This window comes from Physeter macrocephalus, chromosome 16, assembly GCF_002837175.3.
Source record: "Physeter macrocephalus isolate SW-GA chromosome 16, ASM283717v5, whole genome shotgun sequence".
Classification (NCBI taxonomy): domain Eukaryota; kingdom Metazoa; phylum Chordata; class Mammalia; order Artiodactyla; family Physeteridae; genus Physeter; species Physeter macrocephalus.
In genome coordinates, this window is record NC_041229.1 from 31518554 (window position 1) to 31543017 (window position 24464).

The 24464-nt window shown below is 40.3% G+C and overlaps 1 protein-coding gene across 1 annotated transcript in view; it reads right to left on the reverse strand.

The window, feature by feature from the left end:
• The window catches only part of CEP126 (centrosomal protein 126), a 95303-nt gene that overhangs the window by 26209 nt on the left and 44630 nt on the right, over window positions 1-24464 (reverse strand). Inside the window, exons 3-4 of the mRNA XM_024115304.2 lie at window positions 15560-15705; window positions 9088-9199 (exon numbers count right to left, since the gene is read on the reverse strand). Coding sequence (XP_023971072.2) covers window positions 9088-9199; window positions 15560-15705 — 258 coding nt within the window. The remainder of the gene's footprint in view (window positions 1-9087; window positions 9200-15559; window positions 15706-24464) is intronic.

Genomic DNA, 24464 nt, shown 5'->3' on the forward strand with positions numbered 1-24464 from the left:
CTCCCTCTTTTTCTTGATGAGTCTGGCTAAAGGTTTATTAATTTTGTTTATCTTCTCAAAGAACCAGCTTTTAGTTTTATTGATCTTTGCTATTGTTTTCTTTGTTTCTTTTCCATTTATTTCTGCTCTGATCTTTATGATTTCTTTCCTTCTACTAACTATGGGTTTTGTTTGTTCTTCTTTTTCTAGTTCCTTTAGGTGTAAGGTTAGATTGTTTATTTGAGATTTTTCTTGTTTCTTGAGGTAGGCTTTTATTGCTATAAACTTCCCTCTTAGAACTGCTTTTGCTGCATCCCATAGGTTTTGAATCATCGTGTTTTTGTTGTAATTTGTCACTAGGTATTTTTAAATTTCCTCTTTGATTTCTTCAGTGAGCTCTTGGTTATTTAGTAATGTATTGTTTAGCCTCCATGTGTTTGTGTTTTTTAAGTTTTTTTCTGTGTAATTGATTTCTAGTCTCATAGTGTTGTGGTCAGAAAAGATGCTTGATAAGATTTCAGTTTTCTCAAATTTACTGAGACTTGATCTGTGACCCAAGATGTGATCTATCCTGGAGAATGTTCCATGTGCACCTGAGAAGAAAGTGTAATATGTTTTTTTAGGATGGAATGTCCTATAAATATCAATTAAACCTATCTGTTCTATTGTGTCATTTAAAGCTTGTGTTTCCTTATTAATTTTCTGTCTGGATGATCTCTCCATTGGTGTAAGTGAGGTGTTAATGTCCCCCACTATTATTGTGTTACTGTGGATTTCCTCTTTTATAGCTGTTAGCAGTTGCCTTATGTATTGATGTGCTCCTATGTTGGGTGCATATATATTTATAATTGTTCTATCTTCTTGGATTGATCACTTGATCATTATGTAGTGTCCTTCATTGTCTCTTGTAATATTCTTTATTTTAAAGCCTATTTTATTTGAAATGAGTATTGATGCTCCAGCTTTCTTTTGATTTCCATTTGCATGCAATATATTTTTCCATCCCGTCACTTTCAATCTGTATGTGTCCCTAGGTCTAAAGTGGGTCTCTTGTAGACAGCATATATATGGGTCTTGTTTTTGTATCCATTCAGCAAGCCTGTATCTTTTGGTTGGAGCATTTAATCCATTCATGTTAAAGGTAATTATAGATATGTGTGTTCCTATTACCATTTTCTTAATTGTTATGGGTTTGTTTTTGTAGGTCCTTTTCTTCTTTTGTGTTTCCCACTTAGAGAAGTTCCTTTAGCATTTGTTGCAAAACTCGTCTGGTGGTGCTGAATTCTCTTAGCTTTTGACTGTCTGTAAAGCTTTTGATTTCTCCATCAAATCTGAATGAGATCCTTGCTGGTTAGAGAAATCTTGTTTGTAGGTTTTTCCCTTTCATCACTTTAAGTATATCATGCCACTCCCTTCTGGCTTGTAGAGTTTCTGCTGAGAAATAAGCTTTTAATCTTATGGGAGTTCCCTTTTATGTTATTTGTCATTTTTCCCTTGTTGCCTTCAATAATTTTTCTTTGTCTTTAATTTTTTGTCAATTTGATTACTATGTGTCTTGGCGTGTTTCTCCTTGGGTTTATCCTGCCTGGGACTCTCTGCGTTTCCTGGACTTGGGTGGTTCTTTCCTTTCCCACGTTAGGGAAGTTTTCGAGTATAATCTCTTCAAATATTTTTCTGAGTCCTTTCTCTCTCTCTTCTCCTTCTCGGACCCCTATAATTAGAATGGTGGTGTGTTTAATGTTGTCCCAGAAGTCTCTTAGGCTGTCTTCATTTCTTTTCATTCCTTTTTCTTTATTCTGCTCTGTGGTAGTTATTTCCACTATTTTATCTTCCAGGTCACTTACCCATACTTCTGCCTCTGTTATTCTGCTATTGATTCCTTCCAGTGTATTTTTCATTTCAGTTATTGCATTGTTCATCTCTGTTTGTTTGTTCTTCAATTCTTGTAGGTGTTTTTTCTTTAATTCTTCTAGGTGTTTGTTAAATATTTCTTGCATCTTCTCGATCTTTGCCTCCATTCTTTTCCTGAGGTCCTTGATCATCTTCACTATCATTTTTCTGAATTCTTTTTCTGAAAGGTTCATATCTCCACTTCATTTTGTTGTTTTTCTGGGGTTTTATCTTGTTCCTTCATCTGGTACATAGCTCTCTGCCTTTTCATTTTGTCTATCTTCCTGTGAATATGGTTTTTATTCCATAGCCTGCAGGACTGTAGTTGTTCTTGCTTCTGCCGTCTGCCCTCTGGTGGATGAGGCTATCGAAGAGGCTTGTGCAAGTTTGCTGATGGGAGGGACTGATGGTGGGTAGAGCTGGGGGTTGCTCTGCTGGGCAGAGCTCAGTAAAACTTTAATCAGCTTGTCTGCTGATGGGTGGGGTTGGGTTCCCTCCCTGTTGGTTGTTTGGCCTGAGATGACCCAACACTGGATCCTACCCGGCTCTTTGATGGGGCTAATGGTGGACTCTGGGAGGGCTCACACCAAGGACTACTTCCCAGAACTTCTGTTTCCAGTGTCCTTGTCCTCACAGTGAGCCATAGCCACAAACTGCCTCTGCAGAAGACCCTCCAACACTAGCAGGTCTGGCTCAGTCTCTTAGTGGGTGACTGCTCCTTCCCCTTGGTCCCAGTGTGCACACTACTTTGTGTATGCCCTCCATGAGAGGAGTCTCTGTTTCCCCCAGTCCTGTCGAAATCCTGCAATCAAATCTCTGTAGCTGTTAAAGTCTGATTCTCTAGGAATTCCTCCTTCCATTGCCAGACCCCCAGGTCGGGAAGCTTGATGTTGGGCTCAGAACCTTCATTCCAGTGGGTGGACATCTGTGGTATAAGTGTTTTCCAGTTTGTGGGTCACCCACGCAGCAGTTATGGTATTTGATTTTATTGTGATTGCACCCCTCCTACTGTCTCATTGTGGCTTCTCCTTTGACTTTGGATGTGGGGTATTTTTTTGGTGCGTTCCAGTGTCTTCCTGTCAATGATTGTTCAGCAGTTAGCTGTGATTACGGTGCTTTCACAAGAGGGAGTGAGCACACGTCCTTCTACTCCACATCTTGAACCAATCTTTCTGTCAGTTTCTTTTTTGTACGTAGATTCATTTGTATTACTTTTTTGATTCCATGTGTATGTGATATCATTATTTCCTTCCTTCTGCTGACTTTGGGCTTTGTTTGTTCTTCTTTTTCTAATTCTTTTACATGGTAAGTTAGGTTGTTTATTTGAGATTTTTCTTATTTCTCGAGGAAGGCCTGTCTTGCTATGAATTTCCTTCTTAGAACTGCATTTGCTGTATCCCCAATATTTTGGAAAGTTGTTTTCTACTTTCATTTGTTTTGAGGTATTTTCCAATTTACTCTTTGATTTCATCATTGACCCTTGGTTTTTAGTTGCACATTGTTTAGTCTCCATGTGTTTGTTCTTTTCTGTTTTTCTTTCTGTAGTTGATTTCTAATTGATACCACTGAGGTTGAAAAAAATGCTTGATATAAATTCTATCCTCTTAAATTTGTTGAGGCTTGTTTTGTGACCTAGTATGTGATATATCCTGGAGAATATTCCATGTGCACTTGAAAATAATGTGTATTCTGCTGGTTTTAGATGAAATGTCCTGAAGATATCTGTTAAGTCCAACTAGTGTTGCTGTGTCATTTAGGACCACTATTGCCTTATTGATTTTCTTTCTAGATGATTTGTCCATTGATATCAGTGGGGTGTGAAAGTCTCTTACAATTATTGTACTATTGTCAGTTTCTCCCTTTATGTCTGTTAGTATTTGCTTTATACATTTAGGTGCTCCTGTATTGGGTGTGTATATGTAAAAGAGTATATATCCTCTTCTTGTATTGATCCCTTTTTATCATTATATAATGCTCTTTTTGTCTTTCATTATAGCCTCTGTTTTATTTTGTCTGATATGAGTATTGCTAGCCCTGCTTTCTTGTCATTTCCATTTGCATGAAATATCCTTTTCTATCCCCTTACTTTCAGTCTGTGTGTGTCTTTTGCCCTGAAGTGGGTTTCTTGTAGGCAGCATATTGAAGGGTATTTTTTTTAACCAATCAGCTATCCTATGTCTTTTGATTAAAGCATTAATCCATTGATATTTAGAGTAATTTATTGATCGGTATGTACTTATTGCCATTTATTACTTGTTTTCCAGTTATTTTGTATTTTTTCCTCTGTTGATTTCTTCTTTTTGTTTCTCCCATTGTGGTTTGATGATATTCTTTTGTAGTATGCTTGAGTTCCTTTGTTTTTGGTTGTTGAGTATCTATTGTAGGTTTTTGCTTTGTGGTTACCATGGGGTTCATATATGTTAACTCATAATTATATCTACTTGCTTTGAACTCATAGTCATTTAACTTCAAACACATTCTAAAAGATCTACGTTTTTTACTCCCCTCCCCCATATTTTGTTTTTGATGTATTTTTTTTACAGCTTCATATTTATCCCATAGGTATTTATTGTACTAGGAGTTGCTTTTACAACTTTTTGTCTTTTAATCTATGAACTGGCTTATTTAAGTGATCTTCAATCCCCATACATATGTCTTTCCTATTGGGATTTTTCCCTTTCTGATAGATTCTTACTTCTTTTCCATTTTGAGAAGACCCATCAACATTTCTTTTAGGGTAGATTTAGTATTGCTGAATTCTTTAGTTTTTGCTTGTCTGAGAAGTTCTTTATCTCACCTTCTATTCTAAATGATAATCTTGCTGGGTAGACAATCTTAGGTTGCAGATTCCTCTGCCTTTTCATTTTGTTTAACTTTCTGTATCTCTGTGGTTTTGGGTGAAACAGTTACCTATTGTGGTCTTGAAGGGGTCTTCTTATGTGGGTGTGTCCCTATGCAGACTGTGTGTGCCCAGTGCATTTGGTGGATTTGATGTGGATGCCGGTCATGTCTTTCCTCATGGTATGCTGGCCTCTATCACCTTGGTAGGGAATGTGGCTAGTAATGGAGGAGTGAGAGCCTGTGTGGGGTGTGAGATGTACTTCCTCTCTGCTTAGTGGCCATCACTGCCCTGTCAGGGGTGAGATCTGCTCTGAAGTTGCTGGAGCAGAGGCCCTGAGATTTGTGCTCAAGCAGTTCTGCTTCCTTTAACTGTGTGTTTTTCCTTCTTCTTGCACTGGGCCTTTGACCCAAAGGCGGGGAGTGCTGAAGCAAGTGGGGCTCAGGTGTTTACGGAGGGCTGATATGCTGCCCTGTAGGCATCTGTGGCTCCACTCAGATGCAGCCTAAGTTTGCATCTTTTCCCCTGTTGTGATTGCCCCAGATCTAGTATAAGGCTATGGCATGGAGTGGGAGGGGTTGGAGCGTTTGCTTGTCTGGAACTGGGGAGCACGGAATGGTGGTCATGGTAGTTCAAGCACCTGCACTGCTATCAGAAGTCTGGGCTGTTTCTGGGGTGTTGTTTAAGTAACTGCCAACGATGGACACTGCTCCACTTAGACCACACCCCAGGCCCTAGGTAGCCTCTGCATCTTTAGATTGAGTCTTTTCCCAGGTCCTGTCTGGCCTAGATCCAGGGCCAAGCTCTGGCTTGGAGTGAGCATTCACTCGGCTCAGACTGGGGGCTGTGGCAAGGCAGCAGCCACTAGGGCTCACCTCTCTCTGCCCTGTCTCGTGGTAAGCTAACACTTGTACACTCCTCATGAGTGGAGTCTAGGCTTCTCTAGCCTTTCAGTGGTACTCCAAGCAGCCAAAGGGGCTTGTCTCCTATATGTAGGACCCCAGGAGGGGGACGTCCAGTCTGTGGCTTGACCCACTCACTTCCCAGGGTGAATGTCTGCCTGTGTGATCTCCCGTTTCCTCTCAATCCTCTCCCAGAGGCACAGGCCTCTTACCTGATGCTTTTCTTTCCATCCTAGCCAATTATATGTGTATCTTTCTTACAGCCTTGCTTGTATAGGAGTCCTTCGGCATGTTTCCAGTTAGTTTTCCATTAGAATTGTTCCACATGTGGATGTATTTTTGAATTCTTTGTCAGGGGCGGTAAGCTCACATCCTCTTCATCTCCCATGTTCCATACTCCAATTCTTACACTTCTATTTGATCAACATTCTTAAACTCTTATTTATGTCTCTTCTCTGCTGTGAAAAGGCATTTTCATTTTTTCTTCTCTCATCTTTTCCTTCTAACCACTCAAAATATTTTTATTCTTTGTCAGATTTATCCTTTTCTCACTATACAAAATAGTACTATTTTAGTTTAGGCAGTAATGATCTATCCCTTGGATTAGCCCATTAAGTGTTTTTAGTCTCCTTGCTTCCCATTTCTTTCCACTCTTTTCATTCTCCAACATTCATACCAATTATCTTTCAATAATAATAAAGAGGATTATATCACTCCATGCTTAAAAACCTCCACTGGTTCTCTACTAGTTATAGGATAAAAATTAAAAGTTCCTAGACATACAAGCATTTCATATCTGATCTCAATCTACATTTCTAGATAATCTCCTGTCCTACCAGCAACACATACTACAGTCCTGCCACTCTGAACAAGTTCTATTTCCTTAGGTGTTTTTGCATTTTACAACAATGTAGGCTTGAACATGCCTAAAATCAACCTATGGTACTTTAGCAGACAACTGGTACTCATCCTTTAAGTCTCCTCTCCAACTTCAAATTTCGTACTTCTTTATCACTTTGCTAGTATTTCTGTAACTGCCCCCATAATGCAGTATTACTTGTGTCTTATGATGTAACTACCATTAAACAGTATTATAATGTAACTGCAAACCCTTCTTGAGCAGAGGACCATATCTCATTCATATGTATAACCCTTGCTAATCAATGTCCAAATAATAGGTACTTAAGACACTTCACATTTTTATTCTCTACTTTTCTAGACTGCAATTCTGTTACTCATCAGTTTGACATCCATATTTAAACATGATAACATCTCTTCCATCTTAAGGGAAAAAGCCATATCTTGGCCCTATATCCCCTCTGGCTATTGTTCTACAGCTCTTTTCCTTTCAAAGCCAAGCTATACTTGGTATTTTTTCTTTCTTGCTCTCCATTTCTTTCCAACTCACCGCAATCTCTTTTCTGTCCCTGTCCCTCCACTGAAATTTCTCTGACAAAAGTTTCCACTGTGACTTTTTTGTTGTGAAGTATAGTGGACACATTCTCTCTAAGCTGGATATTTTCCCTTTGCCCCTCCTGATTCACTTTCCATACTTCTCTACTTGTCTCTGCTAGGCAGAGACCAAATGATCCCTGCCTTTTGATTTATGGCTGACTTTGACCAATGAAAGGTACTAAGAAGAGATGGGAGAGTGACAGAAGAAAGAGGTTTTTGATAATTGTTCCTCTGGCTTCCTCTCTGCTGGGCTTGGTTTAGCAGTGGCAATGTTCCTCTACCTAGCAGCCCTCTCATATAACTATATCTTTTCAGTTCAGGTCTGTGGTGGTAATACTGACTTTGTTGTCAGTTCTGGGGTTGCTTCATCATCCACTGTTGGCTTCCCAGTCTCTTTACTAACCTTTTTTTCATTACCCCTTTTAAACATTACATGTTTTCTGCCAGTATCCTGACTGATACAAACTTTTTATTTTACTGATTCCCTAGAAGTCATTTGATCTCTGTAAACTGCTTTTTTCCCCATTAAAGTCTGTACTTCCTTAGTTCTACCTTCTCTCGCTATATAGTCCTGTATCAACCATTCTGTTCCTATCTGTAGGCTTCTCTTTTTTTCACTTCCTTAAATGTTTCTGTTCTTTAGTGTTCTAACCTAGTTCTGTTGTCATAGTATATAATCACCACAGCTAATCTCATCCATTGTTTTGGCTTCAAATGTCTTAAGTCTAGATCTTTCTCTTGAGCTCTAGACCCATGTAATTTCAATTACATATATTGAAATAGCCTCCTGTTTTGTCCTCTTTCAATCAGTTATCCACACTTGTTCACAATAGATTGTAATGATATGTTAAATAAGAAAAGTTGATCTTATCTCCCATCTGCTCAAATCCTTCACTGACTCCTCCTAAATTCTCAGGATAAAGTTTATATTCCTTAGCATGTAGGTCATTTACCTCCCCAATCTCACATCTAGTGAGCTATTGGTATTCTGCATTCTATTATTCAGCCATCTCTGACTCCTAGAACACATCATTCCTTCTGTTACTCTTGGCCTTTCCACATGCTCATCCCTCTGTCTGGAATACCATCTACCCACTTGTTTCATGACTAACTCCTATTTTCTTCAAAGCTTTGCTGAAGAGTTTTTTATTCCATGAAGTCTTTCTTGAACTATAATAAAGACTGAATGAATTTAATTATTCTTAGATCTGATCAAGGGAACTATTTGCCACAGGTATTCTAAAAATGGAAGTACTTTAGTAAATAACATTATAAACAGGTAAAATGTTAACACAAATTACATATGAATTGTAGACATCATTACATAAATTAATATTAAATATTATTATCATTACCCATTTGGTACTGTTCTATACTTTTTGAAGCATTATTTTACTTCTCTCCAAGATTATACTCTTGGGATTATATTTTTGAATATTACACTTCTCCATATGCCCTTTTCAATGCCTGATAATGCTATGTACATAGTAGGTTCAAGAAACATTTATAATAAATAAATGGAAAATACAGGATGTCAGAGGGTACTCTCTGGTTGGTTGGTCCATCCTATTGCTTCAAGATAATTCATTTAAACTAACCTGGAGAGGAACCAGGAGGCACTGTAGCTTTTTAAAGATATCCAGGAAAGATTTTCAGTGAGGAAAAACCCATTTCTACCATAAAGTTACTCCTCTTACCTAAATTCATATCATTACAACTCAAAAATTTTTTTCTCTCAGTAAAACCAATATCAATATTTTAAAATGGTTTTTATGATAATTCCCATAGAAAATTACTAACATAGGCAGCACTGTAATACCAAAGACAACAAATTAAAATTCCTACTTACTCTTGAAGCAGCTTATATTGTACTCTACCTCAATTCAATGTGTGAAAATAAAATAGTAAACTCTAAAACAAAGGTAAGGAGTAACTGATGAAAAGGCCTACAAACTCAGCAACTAGAGAACTATTTAATTATTATATATTAGTAATTACACATGATAATCATAAATTACTTACCTCCAGTCTATTATTGGTCTGTGGGAAGAGGGAAGGTTTACCTCTGATTTTAAGTTGGATTCCTGAATTTGTTTGAGGGCCTCTTCTAATGGAGGAACTGGTTTTTGAAAAACTAAGGGGATAATAAAGGTCAAATAATACAGAATCATTTCATCTTCAACACTCTCTTTATATATAATTTAATTGGTCAATGATAAAATATTACCTTAAAATTTTTGTAAAAAAATATTTTTTAGAATAGTGTAAATATTTTAAATTTAGACACCCAATTCCCCAATCAGAAACAGTTACCTCAAAATTATCATCGCCAATTTTAAGAATATTTATTTGGAAAAATGAAACATTGAGAAATGTCCAGCCTTTTTATTCTGGCATGCAAACTCCATGATATCTGATTTCATAGTTCCATAAACTCCTGACAAAATTTACAAATATTCTTATGAAGAAAAGGGGAAGATATAAAAACACCATTTAACATTTATTGGGTATTTGCTGTTAAAGACATTATTTTTAAGCACTGTATAAGTATTAATTAATTTAATTCTTATGAAGGTCTTTGAGGCAGATGCTATTTGAATCTCCATTTTGCATCTGAGGAAACTGGAGCATAGAGAAGCTAAGTAACTTGTTCAAGGTCATACATTATATGGACACTCATCCACATACCACTCTGCACAACCTCTAATCCAACCCTAGCTCCCATAAGTATCCACTTTCTCAAGAATTTCCATTGTGCCCTTTGGTACACACCTTCTTCTTTCAGTTGAAACATAGCTGCTTTTTAAAGGATATTGCTTTTCCTTCAGCCCTCTTATGGGGAGGCAAAAATAACTAAAAATAACTGAAGGTCTGAAGGTAGAGTAGGTGACTTTCTAGCTCTCCAATGACACTATCAAACTGTTTCGTCCTTTCTCCTTTAAAAAACCCATGTCTTCAGACTTTTCCACTATTATAATGTTTGTTATTTACCTTAAAATGTTTAAGCAAAACCAGTATATTTTTATGAATGGGTTAGTTCAAACTTGAACTCTAGAGTCAAGGGGTGATTGCATAAAATACTAGAGAAAAATGCACAGTTACAAGATGGTTTGCTGGATATTCTAATCATAAAGGACCAATCCTCTTGAGGCAGAAACTATCAAGCTTTAAATTTTGATTGTTTTTCTAATTAGCATAATCAATGTCCCAAATGGTTGCTTATTGGTAAAACTAATGGCCAGATGAATGTTAAAAATGGACTTTCCTTCTTGAAATTGAAGATATTTAAGACAAGTGGACTTTCCTAAAATATTTTAATCACTCTCTACCCTTGCATGAACAGAGAATAAGAATCTAGAGAGGTCTATACCCTATATCCTTACAGATGGTATTGAGGTTTGATCTCTGATTAGTCTTGGCTCCAGCTGTTAAACAGGAACATTTCTGATGGTCTAATACCAGAAGGCACATAAATTTTGTCTCTGGAATGTGACTGTGTAAGTCTGAGTAGACCTTTCACATAAAGTGTAGTCAGAGCACCTAAAAGGACAGAGAACTGGGACTTTATTGAGCTTAGTGAACAAGTAGTACCAATCATTTTGTGTCTGCTTTGCTAAAAAATGTTTAGTTGTGCTAGACTATAGTCTGAGACTTCGCTTTTATTAACACTCACCACTTATTGTCTATCAAAGAGAACTTAAAAACTACCTTTTAAACTAAGGTAGTTTTATAAACAGTTTACAAACACCCATTACTCTTTCTTGTTGCTGTTGTCTAATGACCTTCTAGTCACTACCTCATAGTCACTGATGAAAATTTAAGCTTACATTTTTTGAGTACTTATGGTGTATTTGGGCTTTATTATTTCATTTAAACCACTAGGCTCCTCATTCCAGTTCTTTTGCTCTAATATTCTAACTCCAACAATTCTCTGACTCCAAAAATTTTCTGACCTCATCGGAACTCCCAATCCCTTTTTCGAAGCAAGGGGAAGCATCAGCTATCATGCACATCGGGTGAACCTTTGGTTTACCTCTCATAATTTGGGAATAAACTAAACCAATAGACAATTAAATAAACAGTTATTTACCATAGCTTTGTTGTTGCTCTTCATTCATGGCATTACATTTTCTTAAATTTTTAATTTAATATATTGTACAGGTAATATATTCATGTTCAGAAATCAAAAAAATAAAATACACATTTGGAAGTCTTGTTCTTATTTATCATTTGTGTATTCTATCACTGTTTATGCGAATACAAACATACATAAGTATATATTCTATTTTAAAAAGTTGAAGTATAGTTAATTTACAATACTATATTAGTTTCAGGTGTACAACACAGATATTCAATATTTTTATAGATTATACTCCATTTAACATTATTAAAAAATAATGGCTATATTTCCCTATGCTGTACAGTATATCCTTGCTGCTTGTCTATTTTATACATAGTAGTTTGTGTCTTTTAACCCAGCAGTCCCCAACCTTTTTGGCACCAGGGACTGGTTTCGTGGAAGACAATTTTTCCACAGACAGGGGTGGGGGGTATGGTTCAGGCAGTAATGCCAGCGATGGGGAGCAATGGGGAGCAATGGGGAGTGGCAGATGAAGTTTCGCTCGCTTGCCTGCTGCTCACCTCCTAATGTGTGGCCCTGTTCCTAACAGGCTGCGGACCAGTAGTGGTCCGCAGTCCGGGGGTTGGGGACCCCTGTTTTAACCCATACCCCTATTTGTCCCACCCTTTTCACCCTCCACACTGGTAACCACTAGTTTGTTCTCTGTATCTGTAAGGTTATTTCTGTTTTTAAATATACATTCATTTGTTTTATTGTTTAGATTTTGCATATAGGTGATAACAGAGCTTATCTTTCTCTGACTTATTTCAATAAGGATAATACTCTATAGGTCCATCCACATTGTTGCAAATGGAAGAATTTCATTCTTTTTTGTGGCTAATATTCCATTGTATATATTTTCCCTAATTCAGTTAGAATTCTTATTACTATTGTTTTGAATTCTTTATCTGGTAAAATATTTCTGTTTCATTATTTGTTTTTTTCTCTTGCTCTTTCAATGGAGACAAATTCTTCTGTCTTCTCATTTTGCTTAACAGTCTCTTTCTCTATGAAATTAGGTGAAACAGCTACCTATTGCTGTCTTGAAGGGGTGTCCTTATGTGGGAGCATCCCTATACAGCCTGTGTGTCCAGTGGTTTTGGTGGGAGGGCTGGATTTGACATGAACACAAGTCATGTCTTTCCTCAGGGTGTGCTGGCAGCTGTCACTTTGGAAGGATGTGGGGCTGGAGAAGGAGGGGTTAGGGCCAGAGCCAGGAGTGAGCTGGGGCTTCCTCTCTGCTCAGGGACTGTCACTGCCTTATTGGGGTCAGGGTCAGGTCCCAAGTTGCTGGAGCAGAAGCCCTAAGGATTGGGTCTGAGCTAGCTCTGTTCCATTTAAGTGTGAGCGTCCCCTCTCCCAGCACCAGCACTCTTGCCCCTGAGGTGAGCAGTCCTGGAACAAGAGGGGCCAGTGTGAGCTCTTGGTGTGTGACCAGGTGCAGGCTGCAACAGTTTGGCCACATACAGAGTTTGGGCTGCTTCTGATGCGCTGCCTGTTCAAGTGTCCTTAATGGCGACCCTCACCCAAAGGATACCACTTTGGTTCTGAATTGCCTCTGTGTCTCATGGCTGAGCTCTTTCTTTGGTTGTGGCAGCCCTAGCTCCAGCGTGGAGCTGTGACATGAAGTAAGCAGGTATTGAGCATTCACTTGGCTCAGGCTGCGGTGTGCTCCAGAGCAGTTTCAGGAAACCAGTCAGCCACGTGCGCAGTTTCAATCTGCCTCTCTGCCCTCTTTTGGGAGTAAGCAAGTGTGAGCGTACTCCTCCCAAGCTCGAGTACAGGCTTCCCACAGCCCTCTGGTTAGTCCCACCAGCCCTCCAACCAGCCTAGGGGCTCATCTTCCCTGTGTTGGAGCCCAGGACTGGGGCGCCCAATATGTGGCTGGAACAGAATCACTCACTCCCCAGGGAGGACTTCTGCCTGTGTAATCTCCCTTTTCCTCTGAGTACCCTTCCTGGGGCACAGGTCCCAACCTGATCGCTTCTCTTTCTTTCCTACCCTATTCCATGTGGATCTTTCTTTCAGCCTTGGTTGCACAGGAATCTTTCTACCAGTTTCCAGTGAGAACTGTTTCTCATGTAGATGTATTATTGATGTGTTTGTTGGGGGAGGTGAGTTCTATGTCCTCCTACTTCACCATCTTGATCTCCTCCCTTAATATATATTCTAATTTCCCTCTTGTCTTACACAGAGGGTAGAATGTTATGTATACTGATATGAATCTATACAATTTGGGGGGTTTCATTAAGAAAAAATACTGCAAAACTACTAATATAAAATTAGATGTAGAGGCCATGACAGTGAAACTTAAACCTTATTGGCTTTATGGTAAATCTATCTCTGCTGGAGATTGTTCTGTATAAGCCCATAAAGAATTTCCCAGTTTTTTAATAGCTGCATTATATTCCATTGAGTGAATGTATATGTCATTTGTTTTTACTAAAACTCCTCACTTTCTGTACATAGGCCCTTGGGTAGTCAGCACCCTCTCTGGGGCAAATGATACTCATGAGTGGTGAGTATTCTGAGGCATTTAATACAACTGACCACATCCACTTTCTTAAAACTACCTTTTCTTTTGCCTCTTATAACAATTTTCTTTGTTTGCTTTTGTTTCCCATCCTGCTTTCTTGACAACTACTTTTCAAAATCCATTTTAGTTTTCATTTCTCTACTTATAATAAATGCTAGTGTGCACTAAGGTTCTATTTTAGGCCCTATCTTCAATCTGCGTCTATATCCAATATTTACCTTACCTTTCCACATGGCTTCCTTTACCAACTATATATCTATTCATCAGTGATTCTTAAATATAATTTCTATTCCATATCTTTTTCTTAAGTTTCAGATACATATTTCTAGTTGTTGATTTGATTTCCCTTTTTGCATGAGTCATGGGAAGCTCAAAATCAATGCATTTAAAACTTAATGAATAACCTTTCATATCTCTAACCTGATTCTTCTTCTTTACTTGTAACCTTGATTAATATCATCATCCACCAAAATAATTAATTCATTAACAAAGTCCTTACTGAGTGCTAAAAATTTGTGAGGCTCTGCGCTAGTTCCTAGGGGCACTGTTCTAGTCTTTCTTCCAGCCATCTTGATAAATTAGTAACTAAATCTATTGATTATATCTCTTGAATATATTACCTCCTGTCTCTATATCCAGTGCAGTGTTTAATTTAGCAGCTTAACACTTCTTGCCACAAATACTGAAATAGTCTACTACTAGTCTACCTACTTTAACATGTGTCTACTTTAATTCCCCTTCCATGTTGTGTGGATAATTATCTTTCCAACAAATCTAATTTTAGCACAGACTCTTAGTTTCCTACCTAATATTCCTATCCTAATATCCCTTTGTTCCTTGGTAACACATCCTATATAGTTAGGGGTGGCAATATAGCCACATTAAAAAATAATCTATATTTTCCAGTCTCCCTTGCAGATGGAGTTGCCAACTAGATATAAGCAGATAGATGGGGGCTTCTAGGAAAACAATTTAAAGGGAACTCAGAGGTATACCCTTCTGTCCTTTCCATTTCTTCCTTCTTCCTGTCTACAACACTGACATATGTCTGGAGCTTCAGCCACTACCATATGACCATGAGGGTAAAGCTATGTAAATCACATACTGAGGGCAGCTGAGCTGAGAGACAGAAGGAGTCTGTGTTCCCAGTGACTTTGCATAATCATCAAACCAGCTCTTGACTGCTGAACTGAGGACTTCACATTACACTAGAAAAAAATAAACCCCTATGATGTTTAAGATATTATTATTTTTAGCAGTGTTACTAGCTGCCCTTACTTTCAGTAAGATCTCTTATTGACCCAGTTAACTGGCTTCTTTCCAGTTAAAAAACTTTAAGTGTACTGCATATTGGATAAAGACAAAATTCCTAGCATGGCATACAAAGTTCTTAGAGAATTGTTCCAACTCATTTTTCTAGCCTTATATCAATTTTTTTCCCCATCCTATGCTTTGGATACACTTTGTATTTGCAATATATAATTTACTTGCAAAAGCTGTTCCTTATGTCTGGGATGTTTTAAAATTTTATTTTTATGTTAAGCTATTTATTAAATCAGTTTTAAAAAGACAAAACACTGTAAGCCAGTATTAAGTAGAATCAAACTTTTGTGCTTTCCAAATTTACAAATAGAGCCAACAAAATATTAATTCTCCAAATTAAACCTATATCAAATTGCAATTTTTCGTTTGGTTAAAGTCCTATTATTCAAAAGGCATAGTAGTATTTTTAGCCTGAATTTCCACTTTGTTTCTTAATTTATTTTATTGTCTACTCAAGCAGAATGTGATTATAACTTTCATTTTTTGTTTTTATATTGTTCTAGAAATTAAGGCACCTGTTCTCTTCCGCTGTGAAAGAGGAATATGAGCACGCTGGAATTTTTCAGTAACTTCTTCAAACTTTTTTTTTCGTTGTTGAAGTATTTGTTCTCTAATTTGGTGTTCTCTTTCTTCTTGTTGTTTTCGTTTCTCTTCAAAAGCTCTGTATTTAAAACACAAGGTAGACAATAGAATTGACAATAAGTTTATAAAATCGCAACACAGAAAATAGTTCCAAAACAATGCATTTATTATATGAGTGTTTTCATATTTCAAAAGTTTAATTACTTAGAAACAACAAGCTTTAAATAAAAAAAGGCCCTTTGCTAAGAATTTAAGTACCTTTGCAAATAGTAATTTCAGAACCTTATCTAGGTCTTTTGCAACTAGGAGAAGGCCTTTAATGAAGCTCTTTCTAATTTTGGGCAGGCCTGCACACACGTCCCACTTCCACTTCCCAAGCCCTGCTGTGGAAAAAGTCTTTTCTAAAAAGCTACACTATTTTCTATAATGTGAAGAACTAACTCATTGGTAAAAGAGTCAGTCTTGCAAATTATGGAGTAACCAGGAAAATATTGTATATTTCTCTTATTCTTTTAGCCAAAAGTTCAAAATTGGCAGTCATGTTGAGTCTGAACTGTGCTAAAAATCTGGACAATTTACATAAAAATCTTGATTCTCGACTTATCTTGAAAATATGAAAGATTTGGAAACCCTGGACTCTTATTCACACATGGTTATAAACACCTGCCCATAATTCTTACCATCTCTATTTTTCTTAACTTTCCTGTTTCATTTATTTCTGATTGTCCCTAGGCATTTGAGTTTATATTCAAAGAATTAATTATGTTCATAAGAATGTGTGTGTTTGAGTGATTCAATAATTATCTTCTGGATAATGAAAAAAATGAAGAAGCAAGTCTACAACTCACTGGTAGAGAAACCTCCAAGTACCTCTTTGGAATACATGGGGTTGGGAGGTGGTTGGTAAGAACTCTTTAAATTTTTCAGTGCCATAGGTTACTATTAACCATCCTTCCAAAGACCTCCACTGGCTGGATCATTATTCTAGTTTAATAACTCAGATTTTAGGAACTATAATTCTGGGCAGTAGGGCCGTATATCTTCAAGTGGTTCAATCTCTGTGGTAGGTAAGAGGTAGTGGTGTGGTGCCACAGGTGGGAGAGGATATTTTTACTTTTCAAAACAATCTCCTTCAATAATTCCCCCAGAATCCATCAGTGGGTACTTGAACCGGCCCTGCTCTCCCAGGAGCACTTGGAAACCTTTCACTACTAGGAAATCCGCCAGTGGATTCCAGGACCAGCCAGCTGTCCTGGGAGTGTGTGGATAACTCCTCCCACTAGGAAATTTGCTAGTGGGTGCCAGGAATTTCCCTGGTGTCCCAGAAGGGCGCAGATAGCTCTCTGCACTAGGAAATTCACCCAGAGGAGGGGCTGAAACCACAGCTGAGTCCCAGGGGCTACGTGACTAAGAAAGAAGAGCTGAAATCTCTCCTTGTGGCTGCACAAACTGTGGACTTACACCTCGGCTGACAGCTTCCTAAATTCAGTGTCTGCAAAACATCTGAAAGGACAAGTGCTCTTGCATCTGGGACGGGTCTGGCTTTACCAGCTGTGGGCTATGTGGGCACATACATGTCGGAATAGGGCCAGACCAGAGTTTGAGCTGCCTCAATAGCTCCCACAGTGGGTCCAGGTGCATGGTTACTGCAGTACTGGGACCTAACCTCAGTAGACCTGCGCTGGTGGCTGGGTGAAAAGAATGTCCGAGTTACCAGGGCCAATTGCCAGCATACCCACAGTTAAGGTGGGACTGAGAGCAGTGCCAACAACAGATACTTTGTGAGCCCACACAATGGGTGAAAGGGGACACAACAGAGCACATACACAGGTGAACAGCTTTAAAGGAGGAAAACTCAGTGGCTTCTCTCCTAGTGGGAATGTTCCAATTCTGCCTACCTTGCACCACAGATCAGAATCACAGTGAAGAAACAGATCTGGGGGCCTCTACTCCAACAACTAGGGAGCAGACTCTACCCCTGACAGGGCAGTGACAACCACAGAGCAAAGGGGAGCCCTTGCTCAATATCTAGGGCAGACTCTGATCATCACAACACCAATCAACGCCCCTATCAAGGGGATAACAGCACAAGCCTCTGGACCAACCTCTCCCAACAGGGGGCAGACACCAGAAACAAGAGGAACTACAACACTGCAGCCTGCAGAAAGGAGACCACAAGCACAGTAAGTTAGACAAAATGAGATGACAGAAAAATAAGTTACAGATGAAGGAGCAAGGTAAAAATCCACAAGACCAAATAAATGAAGAGGAAATAGGTAATCTACCTGAAAAAGTATTCAGAGTAATGATAGTGAAGATGATCCAAGATCTCAGAAACAGAATGGAGGCATGGATCAAGAAGATACAATAAAAGTTTAACAAAGAACTAGAATAACTAAAGAACAAACAAACAGAGATGAACAAGATAATAAATGAAATAAAAAATACACTAGAAGGAATCAATAGCAGAATAACTGAGGCAGAAGAATGGATAAGTGAGCTGGAAGACAGAATGGTGGAAATCTCTGCCATGGAACAGAATAAAGAAAAATTCTTTATTCTGTTCTCAGAGACCTCTGGGACAATATTAAATGCAGTCTCAGAGACCTCTGGGACAATATTAAATGTATCAACATTCCAATCATAGGGGTCCAGAAGAAGAAGAAAAAGAGAAAGGGCCTGAGAAAATATTTGAAGAGATCATAGTCAAAAACTTGCCTAACATGGGAAAGGAAAATGTCACCCAAGTCCAGGAAGTGCAGAGAGTCCCATACAGGATAAACCCAAGGAGAAACATGCCGGGACAGATATTAATCAAACTAACAAAAAATAAATACAAAGAAAAATATTAAAAGCAACAAGGAAAAGCAAAAATAAAATACAAGGGACTCTCCATAAGGTTTTCAGCTGATTTTTCAGCAAAAACTCTGCAGGCCAGAAGGGAGTGGCAGGATATATTTAAAGTGATGAAAGGAAAAATCTAAATCCAAGAATACTCTAACCAGCAAGGCTCTCATTCAGATCTGACAGAGAAATCAAAAGCTTTACAGACAAGCAAAAGCTAACTGAATTCAGCACCACCAAACCAGCTTGACAACAATTGCTAAAGGAAATTCTCTAGGTAAGAAACACAAGAGAAGAGAACAAAAGTGGAAGGGAAGAAAAAAGACCTAAAAAACCAAACCCAAGGTTCAAGATGGCGGAGTAGAAGGGCATGCTCTCACCTCCTCTTGTGAGAGAACCAAAATCACAACTAACTGCTGAACTACTATTGACAAGAAGATGCTGGAACCCACGAAAAAAGATACTCCACATCCAAAGACAAAGGAGAGGCTGCAATAAGATGGTAGGAGGGGTGCAATCATGATAAAATCAAATCCCATACCCACCGGTTGGGCGACCCACAAACTGGAGAACAATTATACCACAGAAGTTCTCCCACTGGAGTGAAGGTTCTGAGCCCCATGTCAGGCTCCCCAGCCTGGGGATCTGGCAATGGGACTAGGAATCTCCAGGGAATCTGACTTTGAACGCCAGTGGGATTTGATTGCAGGACATCTACAGGACTGGGGGAAACAGAGACTCCATTCTTGGAGGGCACACACAAAGTCTTGGACGCACCAGGACACAGGGGAAAGGAGCAGGGACCCCATAGGAGACTGAACCAAACTTACCTGCTAGTGTTGGAGGGTCTCCTGCAGAGGCAGGGGGTGGCTGTGGCTTATTGTGGGGACAAGGGCAATGACAGCAGCAGTTTGGGAAGTACCCATTGGCATGAGCCCTCCTGGCAGCCACCATTAGCCCCAACATACAGCCTATAGGCTCTAGCGTTGGATTGCCTTAGGCCAAACAACTAACAGGGAGGGAACACAGCCCCACCCACCAGCAGACAAGTGGATTAAAGTTTTACTGAGCTCTTGCCCACCGGAACAAGACCCAGTTCTACCCACCACCAGTCCTTCCCACCAGGAAGCTTGCACAAGACTCTTAGATAGCCTCATCCACCAGAGGGCAGACACAGAAGCAATAAGAATACAGTCCTGCAGCCTGAAGAATGAAAACCACAATCACAGAAAGTTAGACAAAAGGAAAAGGCAGAGGATTATGCCCCAGATGAAGGAACAAGATAAAACCCCAGAAAAACAACTAAATGAAGTGGAGATAGGCAACCTTCCAGAAAAAGAATTCAGAAAAAAGATAGTGAATATGATCCAGGATCTCAGAAAAAGAATGGAAGTAAAGATTGAGAAGATGCAAGATATGTTTAACAAAGACCTAGAAGAACTAAAGAACAAACAAACAGAGATGAATAATACAGTAACTGAAATGAAAAGCACACTATAAGGAATCAATAGCAGAATAACTGAGGCAGAAGAACAGATAAGAGACCTGGAAGAAAAAATGGTGGAAATCACTGCCATGGAACAGAATAAAGAAAAAAGAATGAAAAGAAATGAAGATCACCTAAAATGGTGGAAACCACTGCCATGGAACAGAATAAAGAAAAAAGAATGAAAAGAAATGAAGATCACCTAAGAGACTTCTGGGACAACATTAAACACACAAACATTTGCATTATAGGGGTCCCAGAAGGAGAAGAGAGAGAGAAAGGATGTGAGAAAATATTTGAAAAGACAACAGCTGAAAACTTCCCTAACGTGGAATAGGAAACAGTCAACCAAGACCAGGAAGTGCAGAGACTCCCAGGCAGGATAAACCCAAGGAGGAACATGCTGAGACACATAGTAATCAAATTGAAAAAAAATTAAAGACAAAGAAAATATTAAAAGCAACAAGGGAAAAAGGACAAATAACATACAAGGGAACTCCCATAAAGTTATCAGATGATTTCTAAGCAGAAATTCTGCAAGCCAGAAGGGAGTGGCACAATAATTTAAAGTGATGAAAGAGAAGAACCTAAAACCAAGAACACTCTATCCAACAAGCTCTCATTCAGATTTGATGGAGAAATCAAAAGCATTACAGACAAGCAAAAGCTAAGAGAATTCAGTCTTGCCAGACCAGCTTTGCAACAAATGCTACAGGAACTCCTCTAGTTGTGAAAGAGATGAGCAGCTAAAAAAATTTTTTAAAAAACCCTTGTACTTATATAGACTGTATATCAAAACCTCATGGAAACAGCAAACTCAAAAACAACAATAGATACACACATACAAAAGAAAAAGCAACCTAAACACAACACTAAAAATGGTCATCAAACCACAAGAGAAGAGAACAAAAGAGGAAGGGAAGAAAAGGGATGTAAAAAAACAATTAAGAAAATGGCAATAGAAATACACATATCAATAATTACCTTAAATGTAAATGGATTAAATGAGTCAACCAAAAGACAAAGACTGGCTGAGTGGATACAAAAACAGGACCTGTATATATGCTGTCTACAAGAGACCCACTTCAGACCTAGGGACACATACAGACGGAAAGTGAGAGGGTGGAAGAAGGTATTCCATGCAAATGGAAATCAAAAGAAAGCTGGAGGAGCAATAGTCATATCAGAAAAAATAGACTTTAAAATAAAGATTGTTATAAGAGACAAGGAAGGACACTACATAATGATCGAGGGATCAATCCAAGAAGAATTTATAACAATTGTAAATACATATGCACCCAACATGGGAGCACCTCAGTAGGTAAGGCAAAAGCTAACAGCCATAAAAGGGGAAATCGACAGTAACACAGTAATAGTGGGGGACTTTAACACCCCACTTACACCAAAGGACAGGTCATCCAGACAGAAAATTAATAAGGAAACACAAGCCTTAAATGACACATTAGACCAGATAGACTTAATTGATATTTATATGACATTCCATCTGAAAGCAGCAGAATACATTTTCTTCTCAAGTGCACATGGAACATCCTCCAGGATAGATCACATCTTGGGTCACAAATAAAACCTTGGTACATTTAAGAAAACTGAAAATTTGTTTTTTAAACATATTTTTTGGAGTATAATTGCTTCACAGTGTTTTGTTAGTTTTTTCTGTATAACTGTGAATCAGGTATATGCATACATATATCCCCATATACCCTCCCTCTTGTGTCTCCCTCCCACCCTCCTTATCCCACCCCTGTAGGTTGTTGCCAAGCACTGAGGTGATCTCCTTGTGCTATGCAGCTGCTTCCCACTAGCTATCTATCTCCTTATCCCACCCCTCTATGTTGTCGCCAAGCACCGAGGTGATCTCCCTGTGCTATGCAGCTGCTTCCCACTAGCTAACTATTTTACATTTGGTAGTGTATATGTGTCAATGTTACTCTCTCAGTTTGTCCAACTTACCCTTCCCCCTCCCCCTGTCATATCAAACATCTTTTCTGAACACAATGCTATGATATTAGAAATCAATTACAGAAAATAAACTGTACAAAACACAAACACATGGAGGCTAAACAATGTGTTACTAAATAAACAATGGATCATTGAAGAAGTCAAAGAGGATATAGAACCTCGGGAGAAGATGGCGGAAGAGTAAGACACGGAGATCACCTTCCTCCCCACAGATACATCAGAAATACATCTACACATGGAACTGCTCCTATAGAACACCCACTGAACGCTGGCAGAAGACCTCAGACCTTCCAAAAGGCAAGAAACTCCCCACGTACCTGAGTAGGACAAAAGAAAAAAGAATAAACAGAGACAAAAGAATAGGGACGGGACCTGCACCAGTGGGAGGGAGCCATGAAGGAGGAAAGTTTTCCACACACTAGAAGCCCCTTCATGGGTAGAGACTGCAGGTGGCAGAGGGGGAAGCCTCAGAGCCATGGAAGAGAGTGCAGTAACAAGGTGTGGAGGGCAAAGCGGAGAGATTCCTGCAGAGGATAGGTGAGGACCAGCACTCACCAGCCCGAGAGGCTTGTCTGTTCACCTTCCGGGAGGGGTGGGGGATGGGAGCTGAGGCTCGGGCTTCAGTCGGAAGCCAGGAGAGGACTGGGGTTGGCTGCTTGAACACAACCTGCAGGGATTAGTGCACCACAGCTAGCCGGGAGGGAGTCCAGGAGAAGTCTGGAGCTGCCCAAGAGGCAAGAGAACTTTTCTTCCCTCTTTGCTTCCTGGGGCGCGAGGAGAGGGGATTAAGCGCGCCACTTAAAGGAGCTCCAGAGACGGGCACGGAGCTACCAAAGAGACAAGAGACTTTTTCTTGCCTCTTTGTTTCCTGGTGCAAGAGGAGAGGGGTTTAAGAGCACCGCGTAAAGGAGCTCCAGAAACGGGTGCGAGCCGCGGCTATCAGTGCGGACACCACAGACGGACATGAGATGCTAAGGCTGCTGCTGCTGCCACCAAGAAGCCTGTGTGTGAGCACAGGTCACTCTCCACACCTCCCTTCCCGGGAGCATGTGCAGCCCGCCACTGCCAGGGTCCTGGGATCCAGGGACAACTTCCCCGGGAGAACTCATGGCACGCCTCAGGCTGGTGCAATGTTATGCTGGCCTGTGCTGCCGCAGGCTCTCCTTGCACCCGTACCCCACCCTCCCCCTGGCCTGAGTGAGCCAGAGTCCCCGAATCAGCTGCTCCTTTAACCCGGTCCTGTCTGAGGGAAGAGCAGATGTCCTTGGGCGACCTACGCGCAGAGGCGGGGCCAAGTCCAAAGCTGAACCCCAGGAACTGTGTGAACAAAGAGGAGAGGGGAAGGTCCCTCCCAGCAGCCTCAGAAGCAGCGGATTAAAGCTCCACAATCAACTTGAAGTGCCCTGCATCTGTGGAATACCTGAATAGACAGCGAATCATCCCAAGTTGAGGAGGTGGACTTTGGGAGCAAGATATATTATTATTTTCCCCTTTTTTTCTTTTTGTGAGTGTGTATGGGTGTGCTGCTGTGTGAGACTTTGTCTGTATAGCTTTGCTTTCACCATTTGTCCTAGGGTTCTGACCAATCCGGTTTTTTTTTTTTTTAAATAAAGCGGAGAGATTCCTGCAGAGGATAGGTGAGGACCAGCACTCACCAGCCCGAGAGGCTTGTCTGTTCACCTTCCGGGAGGGGTGGGGGATGGGAGCTGAGGCTCGGGCTTCAGTCGGAAGCCAGGAGAGGACTGGGGTTGGCTGCTTGAACACAACCTGCAGGGATTAGTGCACCACAGCTAGCCGGGAGGGAGTCCAGGAGAAGTCTGGAGCTGCCCAAGAGGCAAGAGAACTTTTCTTCCCTCTTTGCTTCCTGGGGCGCGAGGAGAGGGGATTAAGCGCGCCACTTAAAGGAGCTCCAGAGACGGGCACGGAGCTACCAAAGAGACAAGAGACTTTTTCTTGCCTCTTTGTTTCCTGGTGCAAGAGGAGAGGGGTTTAAGAGCACCGCGTAAAGGAGCTCCAGAAACGGGTGCGAGCCGCGGCTATCAGTGCGGACACCACAGACGGACATGAGATGCTAAGGCTGCTGCTGCTGCCACCAAGAAGCCTGTGTGTGAGCACAGGTCACTCTCCACACCTCCCTTCCCGGGAGCATGTGCAGCCCGCCACTGCCAGGGTCCTGGGATCCAGGGACAACTTCCCCGGGAGAACTCATGGCACGCCTCAGGCTGGTGCAATGTTATGCTGGCCTGTGCTGCCGCAGGCTCTCCTTGCACCCGTACCCCACCCTCCCCCTGGCCTGAGTGAGCCAGAGTCCCCGAATCAGCTGCTCCTTTAACCCGGTCCTGTCTGAGGGAAGAGCAGATGTCCTTGGGCGACCTACGCGCAGAGGCGGGGCCAAGTCCAAAGCTGAACCCCAGGAACTGTGTGAACAAAGAGGAGAGGGGAAGGTCCCTCCCAGCAGCCTCAGAAGCAGCGGATTAAAGCTCCACAATCAACTTGAAGTGCCCTGCATCTGTGGAATACCTGAATAG